At 40.4% G+C, this 23833-nt stretch overlaps 4 protein-coding genes across 4 annotated transcripts; all 4 read right to left on the bottom strand.

Moving 5' to 3' along the window:
- Positions 1-8727: 8727 nt before the first annotated feature.
- On the bottom strand, positions 8728-9138 carry LOC126911177 (cyclin-dependent kinase 11B-like). Its single transcript, XM_050696583.1, has one exon. It carries the CDS (start codon positions 9136-9138, stop codon positions 8728-8730), a length of 411 nt encoding a protein of 136 aa, XP_050552540.1.
- A 638-nt stretch (positions 9139-9776) lies between these two features.
- Positions 9777-10976, bottom strand: LOC126911176 (serine/threonine-protein kinase PITSLRE-like). Its single transcript, XM_050696582.1, has one exon. The coding sequence runs from the start codon at positions 10974-10976 to the stop codon at positions 9777-9779; it is 1200 nt and encodes a 399-aa protein (XP_050552539.1).
- A 4630-nt stretch (positions 10977-15606) lies between these two features.
- Positions 15607-16842, bottom strand: LOC118277707 (cyclin-dependent kinase 11B-like). Its single transcript, XM_035596614.2, has one exon. The coding sequence runs from the start codon at positions 16840-16842 to the stop codon at positions 15607-15609; it is 1236 nt and encodes a 411-aa protein (XP_035452507.2).
- Positions 16843-19108: 2266 nt separating this feature from the next.
- LOC118277253 (serine/threonine-protein kinase PITSLRE-like) lies at positions 19109-20275 on the bottom strand. Its single transcript, XM_035595975.2, has one exon. The coding sequence runs from the start codon at positions 20273-20275 to the stop codon at positions 19109-19111; it is 1167 nt and encodes a 388-aa protein (XP_035451868.2).
- Positions 20276-23833: the final 3558 nt, after the last annotated feature.

Below are 23833 nucleotides of genomic sequence, written 5' to 3'. Positions count from 1 at the left end.
TCATACACTCCACATGTCGGCAGGAGTATTCTTTCAAATGCAGCAGTAGTCCAGGCGCACGGTACTACCGAGGAGGGAATTAATATTCTTGGGCCATCCCAAAAACTGCCACTTTTAGTACGCTTTCTTTAGATAACACGCTGTCATTTGTTTTGAGATCGCAATGTATCACGGGATCAGTGGTTTCTTGCTTTTCTTTTGTAATTCTCTTTGATATCTTGTGTTTGTGATTATGTTTTTCTCGCCATATTTTGTTTTTGTATATTTATTTTGCCTTTTGCTGCCTTTGTCAAACTACTTCTATTCTTCTGTCCTTACTGCTCGCCCTCTTCTCTCCTGTGTCAGAGGCTGAGTACTGTTTGACAAAATCTGACCACAGTGATGGAGGAACATGGCCGGCTCCATCGCCACCGGCTGTTCTTTGAAATATGGATGATTCTAAGCGGTGTCTGCTGTCACTCTTCGAACTTGATGAAATAATAAAAATTCTCGCAGTAGCGACAGTCCATCTTCAGAAAGTAGATTACTTATTGTTTCCTGCAGTTGGACTGTTGGATGTTTTTTAAACGTAATTTTACCTACAGGTAATTCACAGTAGCTGGGTCAAGTTGTGTCTGTAGGTGTTCCCAAACCCTCGAAGATTCTGAATAACTGATCACACTCAGAGCTTCCAGGAAACAATGGTCGTAAAGTAATCAATTCAGACAACATTTTTGGGTGTATACACCCAACACTCCACGTGTCGACAGGGATAGGAGTATTCTTTTAAAAGCAGCAGTAGTTCAGGCCCACAATAACACTGCGTAAGTTTAACCAGCGTATATTGCTAAAGAGGGAATTCAAATTCTCGAGGCTTCACAAAATCTGCCACTTTTAGCACACCTACGTTCGATAACAAAATGTTATTTGTTTTGAGGTCACGATGCATCACGTGATGGTCATGAAGGTGTAGTTGCTTCATTAGGCATTTCACGTGTTCTGCAGAAAACATGCATTGTCTGCATGAATGTTTTAAGGTCGTAGTCAAGGAGCTAGTCCACGGCCTGCGACGATATTAGGATGTCGCATTTTAAGTAATATCCCAAGCTCTCTCCGAGCGGCGATGGAGTATCCTTCCCTTTCGTTGATTTTTTTTAGTTGTTTGAGGGCAACGTGTTCTCCCGTCCGTTTGTCCTTGGCTCCATGGATAACTTCGAATGCTCCTTCATCAATTCTGTAGAGATATTGGAACTCGTACAGATCGACAACTCTGGAATACCGGATGAAAGGGAGATTCAGCATTAATGATGTCTTGCTTTTGTTTTTTAATCCTCTTCGACGTTTTGTGCTTGGGATTATTTGTCTCCCTCCGTATTTTGTTCTTGGATATTCTGTCCGTTGCTGCCTTTTTCAAACCACTTTTGTCCTTGCTTTTTTAAATACAGCTTGACATCGTCGTCCTCACACGTGCGTGACAGTGCAACGAGCGCACGACAGGGATCACAGCTGACTCCATTGGTTGCTCCTTAAGGTATGCGTGCTCAATGACAGCGGCTGCTGTGATTTATAAGTTAAAGGATTATAATTTAAAAGAACTTGCGGTAAGGATAGCCCGTCTTCAGAAAGCAGTTTCTGATTTCATTTTTTGCACAACCTGCCCGGAGGATTGTGGTCGAACATAATATTTTTCACCATTCGTAATTCGCTGAAACCCGGCCAAATTGAGTCTGAGGGCGTCCCCAAAGTCTTAAATATCTTGGTCATCTGATCCAATTCAGATGTGCCGGGAAACAGTGGCCGCAAGGTTATCAATTCAGTGAATATATATCATACACTCCACATGTCGGCAGGAGTATTCTTTCAAATGCAGCAGTAGTCGAGGCGGGCGCCTCGATATCTTGTGTTTGTGATTATGTTTTTCTCTGCATATTTTGTATTTGTATATATATTTATTTTGTATTTTGCTGCCTTTTCCAAACTACTTCTATGCTTCTGTTTTTACTGCTCGCCTTCTTCTCTCCTGTGTCAGAGGCTGAGTATTGTTTAACGAAATCTGCCCACAGCGATGGCAGGAACATGGCCGGCTCCATCGCCACCGGCTCTTCTTCGAAATATGGATGATTCAAAGCGGCGTCTGCTGTCACTCTTCTCTGCGCTAAGGAGTTGGACCATTAGGCACTTCACGTGGCCCGGTGAAAATGATTGTCTGTTTTTGTTCATGGAATCTATATAATTTCTCAAATCACGAGGGACATAGTCCATGACTACAAACACTTCCTCCTTATTGGTGCCTACTACCAGTTCTCGCCCGGCGATACTGCTTGGATTCTGAATTTTGAGTAAAGTTTTTAACTCTCTCATAGCAGCTTTGAACAATCCTTCATCCTTGTTATCTGTAGTAATTTGTTTGAGAGCAACTATTTCTTTTGTCGTCTCATCCCGAGGTCTGAACACAGCTAGATAGGCCTCTTCTGAATATTTTTAAATATTGAAACTCCTCAAGAGATCGTCTGCTCTGATACACATGGCGTAAGGGAGGTACAAGTGTTGCAGCTACAGCTACGTGTTTTGCTTGACGCGTTCTGCTGTTCTTGTACTGATTAATCTTTTTTCTCTATTTTTTATTTTTATGTTTAGCGGCGACTTTTAGACCACTTTACTCCCGATGCGTAGTTCAAAGTACCCGTTCCGTACCTTTCGAAGTACGTATTGATTACAGCTTGCAATGGTCTGTATAACGAGAAATTAGAACTGTCTCAAACTCCCTCTGACATTTTGAGATTGTTCAGAGAAACCGTGATTTAAACCACTTTACGTTACAATATGTAGTCATTGAGTGATTTTCCATTCCTTGTCTTCTTCGGCATTGTCCGATGCGCTGATGGTGAGAAATTGAGCAGGAGCCGAGAACCTCACCCGGGCCTGACAGCGCCGCGAGCGGGTAACGACAGGAACATGGCCGGCTCCACCGCCACCGGCTGCTCCTCGAAGTACGCGTGCTCTAAAGCAGCGGCTGCTGTGATCCTTTTTGATGGATCAAATGTCAAAAGGCATTGCAGTAAAGACAGTCCGTCTTCAGAAAGCAGCTCCTGACTTATTTTTTTGCGCAACCCGCCCGGAGGATAGTTGTCGAACATAATATTTTTCACCATTCGTAATTCGCTGAAACCCGGCCAAATTGAGTCTGAGGGCGTCCCCAAAGTCTTAAATATCTTGGTCATCTGATCCAATTCAGATGAGCCGGGAAACAGCGGCCGCAAGGTAACCAATTCAGCGAAGATGCACCCAACACTCCACATGTCGACAGGGCAGGAGTATTCTTTCAGCAGCAGCAGTATTTCAGGTGCCCGGTACCAGCGTGTCATTACAGCTGGCGTATATAGCCGAGGATTAAGTTCGTATTCTCGGGCCATCCCGAAATCGGCCACTTTCAGGACACCTTCGTTGGACAGCAAGATATTACTTGTTTTGAGGTCACGATGCATCACGTGATGGTCATGAAGGTGTTGCACCGCCCTCAACAGCTGCTTCATTAAGCATTTCACATGTTCGACAGAAAACAACTGCTTGTTTCTGTGCACTGTCTGCATGAAAGTTTTAAGATCGTAGTCAACGAGCTCCATGACTATATACACTCGGTCGTTCCTGGAACTTGACGCTAGTCCGCGGCTTGCGACGATATTGGGATGTCGCATTTTATGCAATATCTCAAGCTCTCTCCGAGCGGCGATGGAGTATCCTTCCCTTTCGTTGATTTTTTTTAGTTGTTTGAGGGCCACGAGTTCTCCTGTCCGTTTGTCTTTTGCTCCATGTATAACTCCAAATGATCCTTCGTCGATTTTGTAGAGATACTGGAACTCGTCTACAGATCGACAACTCTGGAACGCCGGGTGGAAGGGAGATTCAGCATCAATGATGTCTTGCTGTTGTTTTTTAATCCCCTTCGACGTCTTGTGCTTGGCATTAGTTTTCTCTCTCCGTATTTTGGTTTTGGATATTCTGTCCGTTGCTACCTTTTTCAAACCACTTTTGTCTTTACGTGGTTTCTGATTAGCAGCTTGAGACGGTCTGTGTGACGAGGAGTTAGAAATATTCGTAACTTCCTCGGACATTTTGAAATTATTCACCATGATTTCAAAATAATATTGAAAATCTTCACTTCACAATAATGTAGTCACTGTCTGCAGTCGAAACTGTAAGTGTGCACGTTCTTGAAAAATCCTCCCTTATATAGTGCGCAGCCCCTAAGCATTTCTATTGTTTCCTAAACCGATTTTCTTATCAATATTTGCAGATTTTTTTCCAGGTATCAGATAAGGATTTTATAACAATAGGTGATTAGCAAATAACAATAAGTGACTCTATGGAATGTGGTAGATAACACCACTTTACCGTTATTTTGATACCTTATGAAACACTTTTAAATGAATATTTACTTCCCACGCATTTGAAGAAACTTTTTCGCACTGTTCAAAATTATAATTTTCTTTAATTTCATGCCACAAAAACATAATATTATTTCTCTTCCGTCGCATCATTTAAATTCTTTAATATGTATATCGTTGAGAGGAGAAAGGTTGTGATAGTGAATAAATAAACTTTGTTTGTAAAACTACGGAATTCAATCTCTCGACATTAACGTGATTGTACCCGAGTATAGAAACGCTTCACTTAATTACTAATTCAGTGGAGTAGTACATATCTCAGTTTAATAGTCAACTAAACTTGCGGCCGAAATTATTGAATTTTGGCATTTTTTGCAAGGAGTTTCTGTCTAAAACAGACGTCAAATCACAGATATTGGATTATGATCGGTTGTTATATAATGTCGGCCGTTAGATAATGAGTTTAAATGAATGTCATTAAAAGTTATTTGATTGCTAAAAGATTTGTGGTTCATATTAGAAAAGAAGGATGTTACATAGTTATAGTTATGTTCGTCAAAGTAGATAGTAAACTACATAGAAGATCATAAAAACGTCTGCGCCCAACTACGCCTGGTTGATAACTTTTGACTATTCGTTGTTTTGTTTGTTATTAAAGAACTGTTTTATCGCTAAAATTACTGTGTTTCCTATAAGAAGAGATGCTGGTTGTTTCTTTTATTTATTATTTTATAATTGCGTAAGTTGAAGTGTAAGTAGATTGAGTGATAGTAGAGAACTACATAGAAGTTAAAAATTCTAAATTTATTTGATCCATACTTCTTGCAATCTGTATATGCCCTAAAAAATACCACGCATCCTGAGAAATACTAAAACACTGCATACTACCTACCTACTACACGTATTCGTAGTAACACAATAGGGTAGTATACAATAAATTAAAACAGTTACTTTTGTGCCAAGATAAAAAAATATTTTCTCAGAACTTTTCACGACCCCTTATCTGTATCGCCGGCTTAGCGCTGCACCCGAAACCTATTGTATTGTGCGCAGCAATGAGTATAGACATTCGTATGACCTTCATTGTATTGTCATTCAAAGTAATATTTTTACTGTTTTAAAACAAATTTTAAAATACCAGGTGTCCCGTATCGTGTGAAATAACCATGTAGTTATCTTTTTTTAAATCGGACAAACTCCCATAACCTCCCAAACAGCTTCAACTCCTGTAAGACAGGATCTACTGTAGATACTACGATGAAAACACCGGAACACTGAAGTCTGGCGCATCTTCAGTTGCATGCATGACTGTCTCGGATCCCGCAACCGATACTAAGCTAGTATGGAGTTGAATGAAATACTCAAATATAGGTTCTAGTCTACTAACAAACTATTACTAACTTTGGACCCATATGTTTAGCACATGCCAGCATTTTGTGCTGGCTTTTCTTTTTCTTCTCTGGCTTTCTTCTTTCAAGCATACCTTTTCGGTACCATTTTAGTGTTATTTTTAACTGATTTTTGTTCAGTGAAGTCGTTTATTTTTTTGGCAAAGCTTTTATTTTTATTTAAAAACGGAATATAAGTTTTTAAACTAACATGGTCACTAACACTATTATTAGAACTTATGACGGGATATTTACCATGTTTGTTCACTTCGACAAGTTTCCGATATTTCGGCACTGTTGCAAGCGCCATGATCACGGATGAACTGGAGTAAATGCGGGTGGATGTTTAAGAGCAGACAAATCGGTCTACCCTCTTTCTCGTTCGTTTTTTGCTGACACCGCTACCATTGTCATTTGTAACTCGATTAAATTCTAGACATACAAAACTCACTGTGTCCGCTCGCGAACTTCCTTCTTTCATGGCACTTTTGCGGGTTTTACACAGTTGCAACAGTGCCGAAATATCAGAAACTCGTCGAAGTGAATAAACATGGTAAATATCCCGTCATAAGTTCTAATAATAAAAACGGAATGTTTGAATGGAACCTAACCCTCAGAATAACATTGGTTTGTGATAATTATAAAAAATCAGGCTGTATGGTATCGAGGCTTTTTCTAGGTTACCAAGGCTTTGTGTTTGGTTTACTACGTTAGGACTAGTAGGAAATTCGAAATCTTTAACCCATTCTACGCAATCTTTTGAGTAGATGTTGTTTGTTTACACTTATCGTATTCTTTCTGTTTTTACTGCACTATTCACTTTAATAACATATTTCAATTTATTTATTGATACAGTTATTAAATATGTTGTTGATGTATTCTTTATTTTTTTAAACACTTCTTAATATGTTATGAAGTCCTAGTACCTACCGTTAGATAAATATTTTTATAATAAAGAGCTTTTTTAAAGCTTTTATTTCTATTGTATATTCTATTATATTTTCTTATTAAGATAGTTAGAAAAAAATATATGTCTAACTGCATGGAATCTATCTATTCTCCCTTTTTAAACTTCTCACTATGTCATAAAGTCCCAGTTAGATTTTTAATACTGAAATAATATTTAAGTTATTTAAATTTGTAAAAGGAAACAATTAAACAAAATAATTAATTTTATCATAGTAAATTTTTATTTCATACTAATTTTAACATTTAAAAAGGTGTTATAATAATACATTATAACAAGCAGATTTATATACAATATACACATACATTACATAAAATACATTAATTATAAAAAAACTTAACTAAATAATACATTTTATATTAAAAAAATATTATTTACATTTACATTCGCAAATTCGATGACGATTAATTCCCAAACTACTTGAGCGCCGTCCGATGCGCTGATGGTGATTTCGCTCATCGTATTTTGTTTTTGTACATTCTGTGTACACTTCATGAGGCACGTACTCCATTACTAGGAATACGGTATCTGGTGTTTCTGATTGATTTGTTGAATTTATCTGTGATTTCTTGTCGGTATACTTTTGTATACGTTTATGGCGGTCTGTTTCAGACTATTGGTCGCGTCTGGAGCCCACCGCGATCTCGTGTCCTGTGACAATGTTGATGTGCTCCATCTCCATCAGTAGGTCGAGCTCTCTCTGCGCGGCGATGGAGAATCCTGTCGTCTCATAAATTTTTTTGAAATGTTTTAGGGCAACAATGTCGCCTGTTTGTATTGTTGTCGCTTGATCTATATACGACTCCGTATGTTTCTTCATCAATTCTATTGATAAATTTATACTCAATCAACCTCGCTATCTGGTGTTTCTGATTGATTTGTTGAAGTTATTTGTGATTTCATCAGAATGTCCAACATTCTCGATTCGACTAAAATGTACCGAAAAACAGTGGTTGGAAATTAATTAATTTAGCAAATACACACTCCACAAGTGTATAGGAGTGGCGTATGTTTTGTTAAGTAGCAGTAGTTCAAACGCACAGTACCATGTGTTAGCTGTTTTAGATTATACGTCGCGTCTGGAGCCCACCGCAATCTCGTGTCCTGTGACTATGTTGATATGTTCCATCTCCATTAGTAGGTCGAGCTCTCTCTGTGCAGCGATGGAGAATCCTGACCTCTCATCAAATGTTTTAAGATGTTTCAGGACAACTACGCCGTCTTTTTGCTTGTCACTTGCTCTGTATACAACACCGTTCTATGTTCTTTCATCAATTCTATTGATAACTTTAAAGTCTCCAATCAACTTACTGTTTTGTAAAACTAGGTGAAAGGAAGTTTGGGCAACCTCAGTATCTGGTGTTCCTGATTGATCTGTTGATTTTATTTGTGATTCTACCAGAATCTCCAAATACACACCCGACACTCCGCATGTACATAGGAGTGCCGTATGTTTTGCTAAGTAGAGAAGTAGAAGTTCTGGCGCGCGGTACCGGCGTGTAACCATATCTGGCGTATCTTGCTGACCAAAATCTGCCACCTTCAGTATACCATCTTCGGTAAGTAGAATATTGGATGTTTTGAGATCACGGTGAAATACACTGCTGTGGTGGAGATATTGAACGGCGGTCAGCAATTGAACCATTAGGCACTTTACGTGTTCGGGGCCAAACGTTACCCTGTTGTTACGCATTGTGTGCATTAAACTGTTCATTTCATTGGGCACATATTCCATAACTAGGAATACCTCGTCACTTCTGGAGCCCACCGCGATCTCGTGTCCTGTGACAATGTTCATAATATATGCTCCATCTCCATCAGTTAGTTGATTCCTCCTGCGCGGTGGAAAATCCTGTCATATTATATTATTTATTTTATATGTTTTAGTGCAACTAAGTCACCTGTTTGCTAGTTTTCTCTGTTAACGACTTCGAACGTTTCTTCATTAAATCTACCGAGAAATTCTGTCCTTTGCTGCCTCTTTCAAAATACTTCTGTCCTGGTGTCTTTAATGCTCGCTCTCTCCCGTCTCAGAGCTGGAGTTCTGCGCGACGTACTCTGACCACAGCGATGGTAGGAACATGGCGGGCTCCATCGCCACCGGCTCTTCTTCGAAATATGGATGATTCAAAGCGGCGTCTGCTGTCACTCTTGCCGCTTGATCATACAGCAAAAAGTCTTGTATTAGCGATAGCCCATCGTTTGAAAGAAGATTATTCATTGTCTCCCGCAGTCGACCGGTTGGATGGTTTTTAAAAGTAATTTTACCTACAGGTAATTCACTGTAGCCGGGCCAAGTTGTGTCTGTAGGTGTTCCCAAACCCTCGAATATTCTGAATAGTTGATCACACTCAGAACTTCCAGGAAACAGTGGTTGCAATGTAATCAACTCCGCAAATATGCATCCGATACTCCACATGTCGATATGAGTAGAATATTCATTTGCAAACAGCAACAGTTCAGGCGCCCGGTACCATAAGGTAACCATACCCGGCGTGTATTGCCGGGGAGGCAATTCATATTCTCGCGCTAACCCAAAATCTGCCACTTTGAGTACACCTTCATACGACAGTAATATGTTACTGGGTTTGAGATCACGGTGGAGTATCCAATTCTTGTGAAGATGCTGAACGGCGCTAAAGAGTTGGAGCATTAGGCACTTCACGTTGCTCCAAAGGCTTCTGCAATTCTGTTTAAATATTGGAACTCCTCAAGAGATTGTCTGGACAGAAACGTACCTATGAAGTACAGGTATTATAGCTACAGCTACGTGTTTTGCTTAGCCTGTGCTGCTGTTTTTGTCTTTCTCTTTATATTGATGTTATATTATGATTAGCGGCGATTTTTAGACCACTTTCCTCCCGATGCGTGGTTCGAAGTACGCATTCCATACAGCTTTACATGGTCATGGAATTAGAATTCCCTCTGACATATTGATATTGTTTACGGAATGCATGATTTAAATCACTTAACAATATGTAGTCATTCTCCATTCCTTGACTACTTTAGCGTTGTTCGATGCGCTGATGGCGAGCAATTGAGCAGCAACCGAGAACCTCACCCGGGCCTGACAGCGCTGCGAGCGGGTAACGTCAGGAACATGGCCGGCTCGACAGCCACCGGCTGCTCCTCAAAGTACGCATGCTCTAAAGCAGCAGCTGCTGTGATCCTTTTTGATGGATCATATGTCAAAAGGCATTGCAGTAAAGACAGTCCGTGTTCAGAAAGTAGCTCCTGACTTATTTTTTTGCGCAACCCGTCCGGAGGATAGTGGTCGAACATAATATTTTTCACCATTCGTAATTCGCTGAAACCCGGCCAAATTGAGTCTGAGGGCGTCCCCAAAGTCTTAAATATCCTGGTCATCTGATTTAATTCAGATGAGCCGGGAAACAGTGGCCGCAAGGTAACCAATTCAGCGAAGATGCACCCAATACTCCATATATCGACAGGGCAGGAGTATTCTTTCAGCAGCAGCAGTATTTCAGGTGCCCGGTACCAGCGTGTCATTACAGCTGGCGTATACAGCCGAGGATTAAGTTCATATTCCCGGGCCATCCCGAAATCGGCCACTTTCAGGACACCTTCGTTCGACAGCAAGATATTACTTGTTTTGAGGTCGCGATGCATCACGTGATGGTCATGAAGGTGTTGCACCGCCCTCAACAGTTGCTTCATTAAGCATTTCACGTGTTCAACTGAGAACAACTGTTTGTTGCTGTGCATTGTCTGCATGAAAGTTTTAAGATCGTAGTCAACGAGTTCCATGACTATATACACTCGGTCGTTTCTGGAACTCGAAGCTAGTCCGCGGCTTGCGACGATATTGGGATGCTGCATTTTATGCAATATCTCAAGCTCTCTCCGAGCGGCGATGGAGTATCCTTCCCTTTCGTTGATTTTTTTTAGTTGTTTGAGGGCCACGAGTTCTCCCGTCCGTTTGTCTTTTGCTCCATGTATAACTCCGAATGATCCTTCGTCGATTTTGTAGAGATACTGGAACTCGTCTACAGATCGACAACTCTGGAACGCAGGGTGGAAGGGAGATTCAGCATCAATGATGTCTTGCTGTTGTTTTTTAATCCCCTTCGACGTCTTGTGCTTGGGATTAGTTTTCTCTCTTCGTATTTTGTTCTTCGATATTCTGTCCGTTGCTGCCTTTTTCAAACCACTTTTGTCTTTACGTGGTTTCTGATTAGCAGCTTGAGACGGTCTGTGTGGCGAGGAGTTAGAAATATTCGTAACTTCCTCGGACATTTTGAAATTATTCACCATGATTTCAAAATAATATTGAAAATCTTCACTTCACAATAATGTAGTCACTGTCTGCAGTCGAAACTGTAAGTGTGCACGTTCTTGAAAAATCCTCCCTTATATAGTGCGCAGCCCCTAAGCATTTCTATTGTTTCCTAAACCGATTTTCTTATCAATATTTGCAGATTTTTTTCCAGGTATCAGATAAGGATTTTATAACAATAGGTGATTAGCAAATAACAATAAGTGACTCTATGGAATGTGGTAGATAACACCACTTTACCGTTATTTTGATACCTTATGAAACACTTTTAAATGAATATTTACTTACCTCGCATTTGAAGAAACTTTTTCGCACTGTTCAAAATTATAATTTTCTTTGATTTCTTGCTATAAAAATATATTATTTCTCTTCCGTCGCATCATTTAAGTTCTTTAATATGTTTGACACAAGAAAGGTTGTGATAATGAATAAATAAACTATGTTTATAAAACTATTGAATGCAATCTCTCGACATTAACGTGATTATACTCGAGTATAGAAATGCTTCACTTAATTACTAATTCAGTGTAGAGTAGTACATATCTCAGTTTAATAGTCAACTTAACTTGCGGCCGAAATTATTGAATTTTGGCATTTGTTGCAAGGAGTTTCTGTTAAAACGTTAAAACAGACGTCAAATCACAGATATTTTATTATGATCGGTTGTTATATAATGTCGGCCGTTAGATAATGAGTTTAAATGAGTTTCATTAAAAGTTTACACTTTATTTATTTTTTTTAGTCTAAAGAAATATTTGATTGCTAAAAAATTTGTGTTTTATATAAGAAGAGAAGGATAATAGTTATGTAGATACAAAGTAGATAGTAAACTACATAGAAGATCATAAAAAAACTAAAGTCTGCCCCCAACTTCGCCTGGTTGATATGACTTTTAGCTCATCATTTTGAGATAATGAGTTTAAGCGAGTTTCAAAGCACAGATATTGGATTATGATCGGTCGTTATATAATGTCGGTCGTTAGATAATGAGTTTAAATGAGTTTCAATTAAACTTTTGACCATTCGTTGTTTTGTTGGTTATTAAAGATTTGTTTCATCATTTTCAATTATTGTGTTTCCTATAAGAAGAGATGCTGGTTGTTTTCTTTTATTTGTTATTTTATTATAGCCAAATTATAAGTAGTAAACTACATAGAATTTTAAGATTCTAATTTATTTGATCCATACTTCTTGCAACCTGTATATGCCCTAAAAATTACCACGCATCCTGAGAGAAACTAAAACACTGCATGCACTTGTATTGGTTATAACACAATAGGTTATTTCACAATAAATTAAAGCAGATACTGTCTTGTCAAGCTAAAACAATTAATTTTCTCAGAATTTTAGACGACCCTTTATCTAGACCGCCGGCTTATCGCTGCACCCGAAACCTATTGTATTGTGCGCAGCAATAAGTAAGAAATCGTGTGACCTTCATTGTATACTGTCACAAACAATACTTTTACTGTTTTGAAACATATTTAAATACCAGGTGTCCCGTATCGTGTGAAAAAACCATGTAGTTATCTTTTTTTGTGGGACAAGCTGCCACAATCTCTCAAACCGCTAAAGCTTCTGTAAGCCAGGATCTACTGTAGATACTACCATGAAAACACCGGAACACTGAAGTCTAGCGCGTCTCAGGGACACGATAGACTGTTTGATCCCGCAAGAAAATAAATCAGAAGATGTTATTAGAGGAGAAGAAAAAGAAAACGATAGTGTCCACTGTACGCACCATATAGTATCCGTAGAAAGTTACATGTAAGCTTTGTATGTCTGTTTGCTGTTTGATGAATGTGGCTTTGAATGAAGTATCAGCAGAACAACTAGCATGGAGTTGAATGAAATACTCAAATATAGGTTCTAGTCTACTAACAAACTATTACTAACTTTGGACATCTATTTTTAGCATATACCAGTATCTTGTGCCGGCACTTCTTTCTAGCAAATCTTTTCGGTACCATCTCCCTACCATTCTACGATTTTATACAGTGGTTTCACTAGAAATCTTATCACCTTCTACTGAAACCAAAATAAAATAACACTTTTACACAACTACTATAGACTTCAGCAAAAAATATTGTTGTTCATAGCTCCCATACATGTGTTATAAGAAATCAAGCTGTGTAAATATATATTATAGTCAGATATTATCATCTGCCAAATTTGAAAAAAAAACCGATTTCATTGAAAACAATTAAAAAACTATTAAAAGCATCATATTGACTTTGATTTCGATTGTCGTTGTTTCTAATTATTGTTTGTTTATTTAACACCTACCTCCGAAACAAAAGTTATATTGACCAATTTAGTGTTCTTTTTAATTGATTTTCTGCAGTCAAGTCGGTTATTGTTTTTTGCAAACTTCTTTTTTAAACACTTCTTACTGTGTTATGGTGTCCTCGTAATCATCATCAGCAATAATCATAACCATCAGATAAATACTATTATAATGAATAACATTAAAGCTTTTATTTCAATTGTACGTTCTAATAAACACAAAACACTAGTGTAGGGTGAAGTTGTTTTTTTATTTACATGTCTAAATGCCTGCATTATACCTTTTTAACTTTTTTCACTATTTGATACAGTCCTAGTAAGAATTTAATTGTTAACATAATATTTTCGTTTTTTGAATTTGTAGAAGAAAACAATTAAACAACATAATTCATATTATCAAAGTAAAATTTTATTTCATTAAAAATTCACATTTAGAAAGGTGTTATTATAATACATAACAACAAGCAGAGTTATAATAATATACTATATACACATACATTACATAAAAGACATCTTATTATTTGCTAAACTTAACTAAACAATACATTTTATATTAAAAAAATATTATTTACATTTACATTGGCAAATTCGATGACGATTAATTCCCTAACTACTTGAGCGCTGTCCGATGCGCTGATGGTGATTTCGCTCTTCGTATTTTGTTTTTGTATATTCTGTGTACACTTCATGAGGCACGTACTCCATTACTAGGAATACGGTATCTGGTGTTTCTGATTGATTTGTTGATTTTATTTGTGATATCTTGCCGGTATAGTTTTTATATACGTTTATAGCGGTCTGTTTCAGACTACTGGTCCCTTCTGGAGCCCTGCAAAACCTCGTGCCCTGTGACAATGTTGATGTGCTCCATCTCCATCAGTAGATCGAGCTCTCTCTGCGCGGCGATGGAGAATCCTGTCGTCTGATAATATTTTTAAGATGTTTCAGTACAATGTACAGTGTCGCCTGTTTGGTTGTCGCTTGCTCTGTATACAACACCGTATGTTTCTTCATTAATTCAATTCATAACTTCACATTCCCCAATCAAGCTACTATTTTGTAAAACTAGGTGAAAGGGAGTTTGGGCAACCTCAGTATCTGGTGTTTCTGATTGATCTGTTGATTTTATTTGTGATTTCATCCGAATCTCCAATATTCTTTTTAACTGATGCGACTCCGATGTGCCGGGAAACAGTGGCTGGAAGTTAATTAATTCCGCAAATACACACCCGAAACTCCGCATGTGTATAGGAGTGTCGTATGTTTTGCTAAGTAGTAGTAGTAGTTCTGGTAAGTAGAATATTGGACGGTTTGAGATCACGGTGAAATACACTGCTGTCGTGTAGATATTGAACGGCGTTCAGCAGTTGTACTAATGGTACAATGGTGCATTTATGTTGTTGAAGGCCAAGCGTTACCCTGTTGTTACGTATTGTGTGCATTAAACTGTTTACTTCATTAGGGACATATTCCATTACTAGGAATACCTCGTCACTGCTGGAGCCGAACTCTCTCTGCGTGGCGATGGACAATCATGTTTTCTCATTATTTACTTGTCGCTTGCTCTGTATACAACACCGTATGTTTCTTCATCAATTCTATTGATAACTTCAAACTCCCCAATCAACCTACTGTTTTGTAAAACTAGGTGAAAGGGAGTTTGGGCAACCTCAGTATCTGGTGTTTCTGATTGATCTGTTGATTTTATTTGCGATTTTATCAGAATCTTCAAACACTCGGCATGTGTATAGGAGTGCCGTATGCTTGGCTAAGTAGTAGTAGTTCTGGCGCATGGTACCGGCGTGTTACCATGTCTGGCGTATCGTGTTGACCGAAACTTGCCTTCAAGCCTTCAATATACCATCTTCGGTAAGTTGAATCTTGGAGGTGTTGAGTTCACGGTAAAATACACTGCTGTGGTGTACATATTGAATGGCGGTCAGTAATTGAAGCATGAGGCACTTTACGTGTTCGGGGCCAAACGCTACCCTGTTGTTACGCATTGTGTGCATTAAGCTGTTCATTTCATTAGGCACATATTCCATAACTAGGAATACCTCGTCACTTCTGGAGCCCACCGCGATCTCGTGCCCTGTGACAATGTTGATGTGCTCCATCTCCATCAGTTAGTTGATTCCTCCTGCGCGGTGGACAATCCTGTCATATTATATTATTTATTTTATATGTTTTAGTGCAACTAAGTCACCTGTTTGCTAGTTTTCTCTGTTAACGACTTCGAACGTTTCTTCATTAAATCTACCGAGAAATTCTGTCCTTTGCTGCCTCTTTCAAAAAATTCTGTCTTTAATGCTCGCTATCTCCCATGTCAGAGTTGGAGTTCTGCTCGACGTACTCTGCCCACAGCGATGGCAGGAACATGGCGGGCTCCATCGCCACCGGCTCTTCTTTGAAATATGCATGATTTAAAGCGGCGTCTGCTATCACTCTTGCCGCTTGATCATACAGCAAAAAGTCTTGCAGTAGCGATAGCCCATCTTCAGAAAGGAGATTACTCATTGTTTCCCGCAGTTGACCGGTTGGATGGTTTTCAAATGTAATTTTTCCTACAGTTAATTCACTGTAGCCGGGCCAAGTCGTGTCTGTAGGTGTTCCCAAACCCTCGAAGATTCTGAATAGCTGATCACACTCAGAACTTCCAGGAAACAGAGGTTGCAATGTAATCAACTCCGCAAATATGCATCCGATACTCCACATGTCGATGTAAGTAGAATATTCATTTGCAAACAGCAACAGTTCAGGCGCCCGGTACCATAAGGTAACCATACCCGGCGTGTATTGCCGGGGAGGCAATTCATATTTTCGCGCTAACCCAAAATCTGCCACTTTGATTACACCTTCATACGACAGTAATATGTTACTGGGTTTGAGATCTCGGTGGAGTATCCAATTCTTGTGAAGATGCTGAACTGCGTCAAGGAGTTGGACCATTAGGCACTTCACGTGGCCCGGTGAAAATAATTGTCTGTTTTTGGTCATGGAATCTATGTAATTTCTCAAATCACGAGGTACATAGTCCATGACTACAAACACTTCCTCCTTATTGGCGCCTAGTACTAGTTCTCGCCCGGCGATAATGTTTGGATGCCGAATTTTAAGTAAAGTTTTTAACTCTCTCTTAGCAGCTTTGAACAATCCTTCATCCTTGTTATCTGTAGTAATTTGTTTGAGAGCAACTATTTCTTTAGTCTTCTCATCCTGAGCTCTGAACACAGCTCCATAGGCCCCTTCTGCAATTTTGTTTAACAATTTTAACTCCTCAAGAGATCGTCTGCTCTGATACACATGGCGTAAGGGAGGTACAGGTGTTGTAGCTACAGCTACGTGTTTTGCTTGACGCGTGCTGCAGTTCTTATCCCGATGACTTCTTTTCGTTTTCTTTCTTAAAATGTTTTTATATTTAAGCTTAGCAGCCTCTTTTAGGTCACTTTTCTCTCGACGCGTAGTCCGAAGTACATCTTGTGCCGACTCGTGACGGCTAAGCTCTTGAATTCCATTAGAGGTGTTGTTCACAGAATTCATGATTAGAAAAATATTCAACAATCACTTCACTTCACAATGTGTAGATAATCACTGTCTGCAGTCGAAACTGTAAGTGTGCACGTTCTTGAAAAATCCTCCCTTATATAGGCCCTAAAATTACCACGCATCCTGAGAGATAAGAAAGCAGCGAATGGGTGTATTCATAGAAACACAATAGGGTAGTTCTTAATTAGTTTTTGATACTTTTTTGCAACGGTAGAAAACAAATAAACAAAATAAATTTCTTAGAATTATAACGAGTCCTTATCCTTATCTTAACGCTGGCTTATCGATGCACCCGAAACCTATTGTATTGTTTGCAGCTACAAGTTACAAATTCATGTGAATTTTATTGTAACTACCGATTATTATTGTTATTCCTCAAAGTAATATTTTCATTGTTTTCAAAAATAATATTTAAAAATACCAGGTATCCCGTATCGTGTGAAATAACCACGTAGCTATCTGTAGAAAGTTAAATTTGAGTATTTTTGTAATGAATTAGAATCAAGCATCACGCAAAAGCTGTACTAAGCTAGCATGGAGTTGAATGAAATACTCAAATATAGGTTCTAGTCTAAAAAAACATACTATTACTAAGTTTGGACATATTTTTAGCATATACCAGCGTCTTGTGCCAGCTTTTCTTCTTTCAAGCAAAACTTTTCCGTACCAAAGCTCATGATCCGATTGAGTGGTTTCACTAAAAATACTTTTTTTAATGGGACAATTCCGCTACAACCTCCCAAAACTGCTGCACCTTTTTTAAGCCAGGATTTACAGGCGATATTACTATAAAAACACCGGAGCACTGAAGTCCGACGTCCCAGGGACTTTAATGACTTTATTGGATCCCGCAACGAAATAAATCAAAAGATGTTATTAAAGGGCAAGAAAAAGAAAAGGACAGTTTCCACTAACCTCGGTAAATTTAATGCATGAGACAGAATGACTTAAGCCTAAAGGCACAATTGAGACTGCACAACTGGAAGAAGCCCAGTTGCCAAGCACCACGGAAATTTGACTTACAGCGAAGCCGGTCCTATGTGTGAGTTTGCTTCTAAAGTTGCCATGGCCAATAAGAAATAATGGGCAACCCAACGATCTACATCCAACCATGTCCTCTCCAGTTGCTTATACACGGATGGAAAGAACTGATAAAGGTGGCGGCCATTGGTAGAAGATTCCCATCTACACTGCCTTTCAGTTAGAAGTTCATTCCAGACGTCCGTTAATGGCTTAAGCCATATTAGAAATCCTATTACATTCTATTAAAACAACTAAATAACACTTTTACCAAACTATTATAGACAACAAGAAGAGTTATTATTGGTGGTCATAGCTCCCATACATGTGGTATGTTTATATGGTGCCAAGGCTTTGTCTGGGCTACTGGTTAAAACTGCTTTTAGAACTCTTTTATCTAAAATCCTTCCCTTTCTTTTAACAATTATAATTGTTTGGAATATTGTAATTGGCTTATTTCAAGTTCTTTGTTAAAAGTAATGGTGTTTTGTTTACTACGAGAGGACACTCAGTAAAGTCGAAATCTTCAACCCATTCCACGCGATGTGATTAGTTACATATAACTTGGTTTAAAGTTATCGTATCATTTCCTTATCCTTTATGTTTTATTATTGTAGTCTTTATTTTAGTCACCAATGGCTAAACGCCAGTGGCACCAGTGAGCTGTTTGAAGTAAATTTTAAAATTAAAAATTCTATTTTGGTATAAGTTTCATGTACAAGAAAATTGTTGGTACAATGAAAAAGATGGCATCATCAACTGTATTGATTGTGGAACGATCGAATATATGGATAACTACAGAAACTTCTCAGAACCCGTTTTAAGCAGCTCTTAATATGTTATGAAGTCCTAGTACCTACCGTTAGATTAATAATATAATTATAAAAATAAAAGCTTTTATTTCAAATGTACATTCTATAAAACTCTCACTATGTCATGAAGCCCTAGATTGATTTTAAATACTATATATACCTTGTTTTGATATGTAGAAAAACAACATCATTTAAATTATTATAGTAAAATTTATTTCATACTAATCTTATATTTATACATCTTACAATACATTATAACAAACATATACCTACTATATACACATACATTACAAAAAGGACATATAATTATTTATAAACTTAACTACACAATACATTTTATATACAATAACTATTATTTACATTTAATTACAATTTCTTGAAGAACGCAACTGGAGCCAGAGCCAAGAACCGCAGCCGTGCGTGAGAGCTCAGCGAGCGGACGACGTCATGAACATGGCCGGCTCCATCGCCACCGGCTGCTCGCTGAAGTATGTGTGCTCTAACGCAGCGGCTGCTGTGATCCTTCTTGAAGGATCGTAAGTCAAAAAGCCTTGCAGTAAAGATAGCCCTTCTTTGGATAACAGTTCACGACTTATCATTTTGCGCAACTCGCCCGGAGGATAGTCGTCGAACGTAATCATTTGTACCATTGGTGATTCGCTGTAACCCGGCCAAATGGAGTCTGAAGGCGTCCCCAAAGCCATAAATATCTTGTCGATCTGGTCCAACTCAGATGTGCCGGGAAACAGAGGCAGCAATGTTATTAATTCGGCGAATAAGCACCCAACACTCCATATGTCGACAGGCGAGGAGTATTCGTTGAACAGCAGCAAAAGTTCAGGTGCCCGATACCAGCGCGTAACTACGGCTGGCGTATATTGTCCAGAAGGGAATTCATAGTTTCGGGCATTACCAAAATCTGCCACTTTCAGCACACCTTCGTTCGACAACAATATATTGCTAGTTTGTAGATCGCAGTGTATGACGTGATGGTCGTGAAGGTGTTGTACCGCCTTCAACAACTGCTTCATCAGGCATTTCACCTGTTCTACTGAAAACAGTTGCTGGTTACTTTGCATTGTCTCCATGAAAGTCTTCAAGTCGTAGTCAATGAGCTCCATGACTATGAATATTTGGTCGCATCTGGAACTCGACGCAAGTCCTCGGCCTGCGACAATATTGGGATGCTTCATCCTCAGCAACATACCGAGTTCCCTCCGAGCGGCGATGGAGTATCCTTCCCTTTCATTTATCTTTTTGAGTTGTTTGAGAGCAACAATTTCACCCGTCCGTTTGTCTTTGGCTGCATGGATGACTCCGAATACTCCTTCATCAACTCTGTTGAGATATGTGAACTCGTCCACAGATCGAACAGATCGCCAACGCTGGTACGACGTGCGGAAAGGAGACCTAGCACGAGTGGTTCGTTGTTCTTCTTGTGTATTCCTCTTGGACGTCTTGTGCTTGTGATTATGTCTTTCAGTCGGTCTTTTGTTCTTGTAGACTCTGCCCTTTGCAGTCTTCTTCAAACCGCTTTTGCGAGACGAAGAAACATCTCGACCTCCAACTGACGTTTGTTTGTTCACAGAAACCATGATTTAAAGATATTTTAAACCAACAATCACTTCACTTCACAATATGTAGATAGTCACTGTCTGCAGTCGAAACTGTAAGTGTGCACGTCGGGCGACGGGGCCTTCTCTACGTCCCCGACTGGGGGCGTGAGGACGCGCGATCCAGGCCGAGGCCTGTTTCGGCGGTCGCTTGTCGCTGCCCGCAACTGCGGGCGAGGGGTTGGAGTAGTCGGGCCCCGCGAGGGGCCCGATGCGATGTCGAGTCCATGTTGTGGCGCCGCTAGCGGCCGCGCTCAAGCCGGGCTGGCCCGGCGAGCCGCAGGCGGGTAGCGGCGCGTGGTCAAGTCCGGTGGGGAGCCTCTACCGCCCCGCCCTAGCTAGGGCGGGCGGGAGGCTCATGTGGCTGCGTCGGGTGGGTCGGCCGGGGCGACCAGGTCTCGCGGCAGACCGTATCCGTCGGGGGCGCCGATGGTATGGCGCCAGCGCCCGAAGGTGGTCGTGCCGCGACTTGCCGGCGCGCTCGAACATGTTGGTGCTCAGGCGCTGCACGAAGTCGTCGACGCTCTCTACGCCGAGGTCTCTCGTTATGGTCGCGTTCCGTACGAAGCGCGGGGCCTTTACTATGGTGCGCAGCGTTAGTGATTGCTGCGCACGGAGGCGTTTCTTGTTTGATTCGGACACGAGCGCGTACCAGGCCGGGGCGGCGTAGGTAAGCCGTGTCCGAATGTAGGCCTTGTAGATGCCGAGCTTCGCACGGAGCGGCAGCGACGAGTCGAGGACCGGGCGCAGGAGGTGACGGGCGGCGCGCGCCTGAGCAACAGCCTGCTGCACGTGGGGCGTCATGGACAGGGAGCGGTCGATGGTCACGCCGAGGTATTTAACTCTCGGCGCCCACCGTATTGGCTCACCCATCAGAGTCATGGTGTCCGGCTTCATGATCCCCACGGCGAGCGCTTGAGTCTTGGCCACGTTCACAGCCAGTCTCCACTTCTCCAGCCAGTCAGGGAGTGCATCTAGGGCGCGCTGTAGTTTGACTACTGCGTGCCGGGCGTTCAGCGACGTCGTGTAGAGCGCCGCGTCGTCCGCGTAGAGGGCGAGCTTGGCGCCGTCCACGACGGGGATGTCGTCCGTGTACACGCAGTAGCACACGGGTGAGATGCAGCTTCCCTGGGGCACGCCGGCTTGGATGCCGCGCTCAGTCGACAGAGAGCCTTCCACTGCCACTTGGAAGGTTCTGCCGTGCAGGAAGGTGGCCACGATCTTAACTAGTCGACGAGGAGTAGTAGATGTGGCCAGCTTGCTGAGCAGGCCGGCGTGCCAGACGCGGTCGAACGCCTTCTCCATGTCGAGGAATACTGCAGCGGCCCGCTCGCGCTTGTTACGCGCGGCGGCCAGGTCGTGCAGTACCCTCGCGACTTGCTGGGTCGTGGAGTGTTCGGCCCTAAAGCCGAACTGTTCGCCGCGTGGCTGGAGGTGTGGGCGCAGGTGCAACAGCAGCAGCTTCTCGAAGAGCTTCGATACGGTGTCCAGGAGCGTGATGGGGCGATAGCTCCCCGGCAGCAGCGTGTTCTTCCCCTGTTTGGGCAGCATGATAACTCTGCCGAGCTTCCACTTAGCCGGGAAGTGTCCGGTGCGGAGGATCCCGTTGAACAGCCGCGTCAGCGTCGCGATTCCTCGCGGCGGCAGGCGGCGGAGGGCCTCATTGGGGATGCCGTCCGGACCGGGTGCCTTGCGTAGTGGGGCTCGGAGAGCCATACGCCGCACCAGGCCGGGGAGAACACGATGGGGTCCTCATCGGGGAGGATCGGCTGCTCCAGGTACCGTTCGACCTGTTCTTCGATGGCTGCTGTGTGTTGCACGTTGCGGGCTGGGTTCGGCTGGAACGAAGCCTCCAGGGAGTCGGCGAAGAGCTCCGCGCGGTCCTCGGCACGGTAACGGGTGTGCACGTCCTTGAAAAATCCTCCCTTATATAGGCCCTAAAATTACCACGCATCCTGAGAGATAAGAAAGCAGCGAATGGGTGCATTCAAAGAAACACAATAGAGTAGTTTACAAATAGGTCTTAATCGAAAAAGTATAATTAATTTTCTTAGAATTTTTGACGACTCCTTATCTTAATTGGTGGCTTATCGATGCACCCGAAACCTATTGTATTGTTTGCAGCTACAAGTTACAAATTCGTGTGAATTTTATTGTAACTACCGATCATTATTATTATTCCTCAAAGTAATATTTTGTTTTAAAACATATTTAAAAAATAGGTGTCTCGTATCGTGTGAAATAACCATGTAGCTATCAAGCATCACGCAAAAGCTGCTAGTATGGAGTTGAATGAAATTCCCAAATATAGGTTCTGGTCTACTCTCTTTGAACACATATTTTAAGCATATTTATATGCTTTAGCAGCCAGCATCTTGTGTCAGCTTTTCTTCTTTCAAGCAACTCTTTTCCCTACCAAAGTCTATGATTCGATTCGGTAGTCCTACTAAAAATCTTGACCTCTTTAAATTCCTTCTGTAGAAACCAGAACTTAAAATCTATTTTACCTGACTACTTTGTGTAGTACTATATAATGTACTGACTACTATACTATGTATAGTTGTGTGTAGAAAACAGGAAAAATGTAATTGGATTTTATACCTCACATATATGTAGTTACTGTTTATACCTACTTTGAAAAATTCTGTATCGAATATGCTAAACTTTCTTAAGTTTACTACAAGTGGACACCCAGTAGTCAAAATGTTCAACTCGTTCTGCACAATATTTTAACTAGATGTTATTTTGTCTTTACTACTTGAAATCATTTACATACGGTAATAGGCCCATTTATTAATATGAAATATTTATGATTAGGACATAAGGAGTGAAGCAAAATTAATTAGATTTAAACGTAAATTAAAATTATATTACTTAGACACTTTTAATTTGTAAAAACATATATTATTAACATAGAGATTCAGCGACCCCACAGTCAAACTATTAAAACGGTTTTGTGGGGCTTAGTATATTGTAATGTAATTTATATGGAAATTGAATAAATAAATAATAATATCTGTATATAATTAACAAAATAATATAAGGAAATACAGACCTCAAATCACAGATTATGATCGGTTGTTATATAATGTCAGCCGTTAGATAATGAGTTTAAATGAGTTTCATTTAAACTTTTGACTATTTTTTGTTTTTTCGTCATTAAATAATTGTTAATTGTCCTAAGATTTTTATTTCATATTGGAAGAGTAGCTGGTTGCTTATTTTATTTGTTATTTGATAATAATAATAATAAAATCTTCATTCGCCGAAATATGGTACAAAAAAGGTGGTAACAGTAATTATGTAGCTAAATACATATTTTCGCCTAAGTAAGTATAGGGTAACTAATCATAAAATTATATTCTATACTTAAAAAAATCTTCTAGAGTATAGAAGCGCTTTTCAAAAAGCCAGTTTTGAACAGCACTCAGAGGGTCCAGAGGGATATATAAACTTCACAAACACAACCACCAACTGTTATTGCACTCACTTTTATTAATTATTACACTTTTTCCCGCTAGGGGCGTTACTTGTACTCGA

Source organism: Spodoptera frugiperda, chromosome 10 (genome assembly GCF_023101765.2).
Source record: "Spodoptera frugiperda isolate SF20-4 chromosome 10, AGI-APGP_CSIRO_Sfru_2.0, whole genome shotgun sequence".
NCBI lineage: Eukaryota > Metazoa > Arthropoda > Insecta > Lepidoptera > Noctuidae > Spodoptera > Spodoptera frugiperda.
The sequence above is the reverse complement of the archived record's forward strand: the minus strand, read 5'-3'. Positions and strand labels throughout refer to the sequence as shown.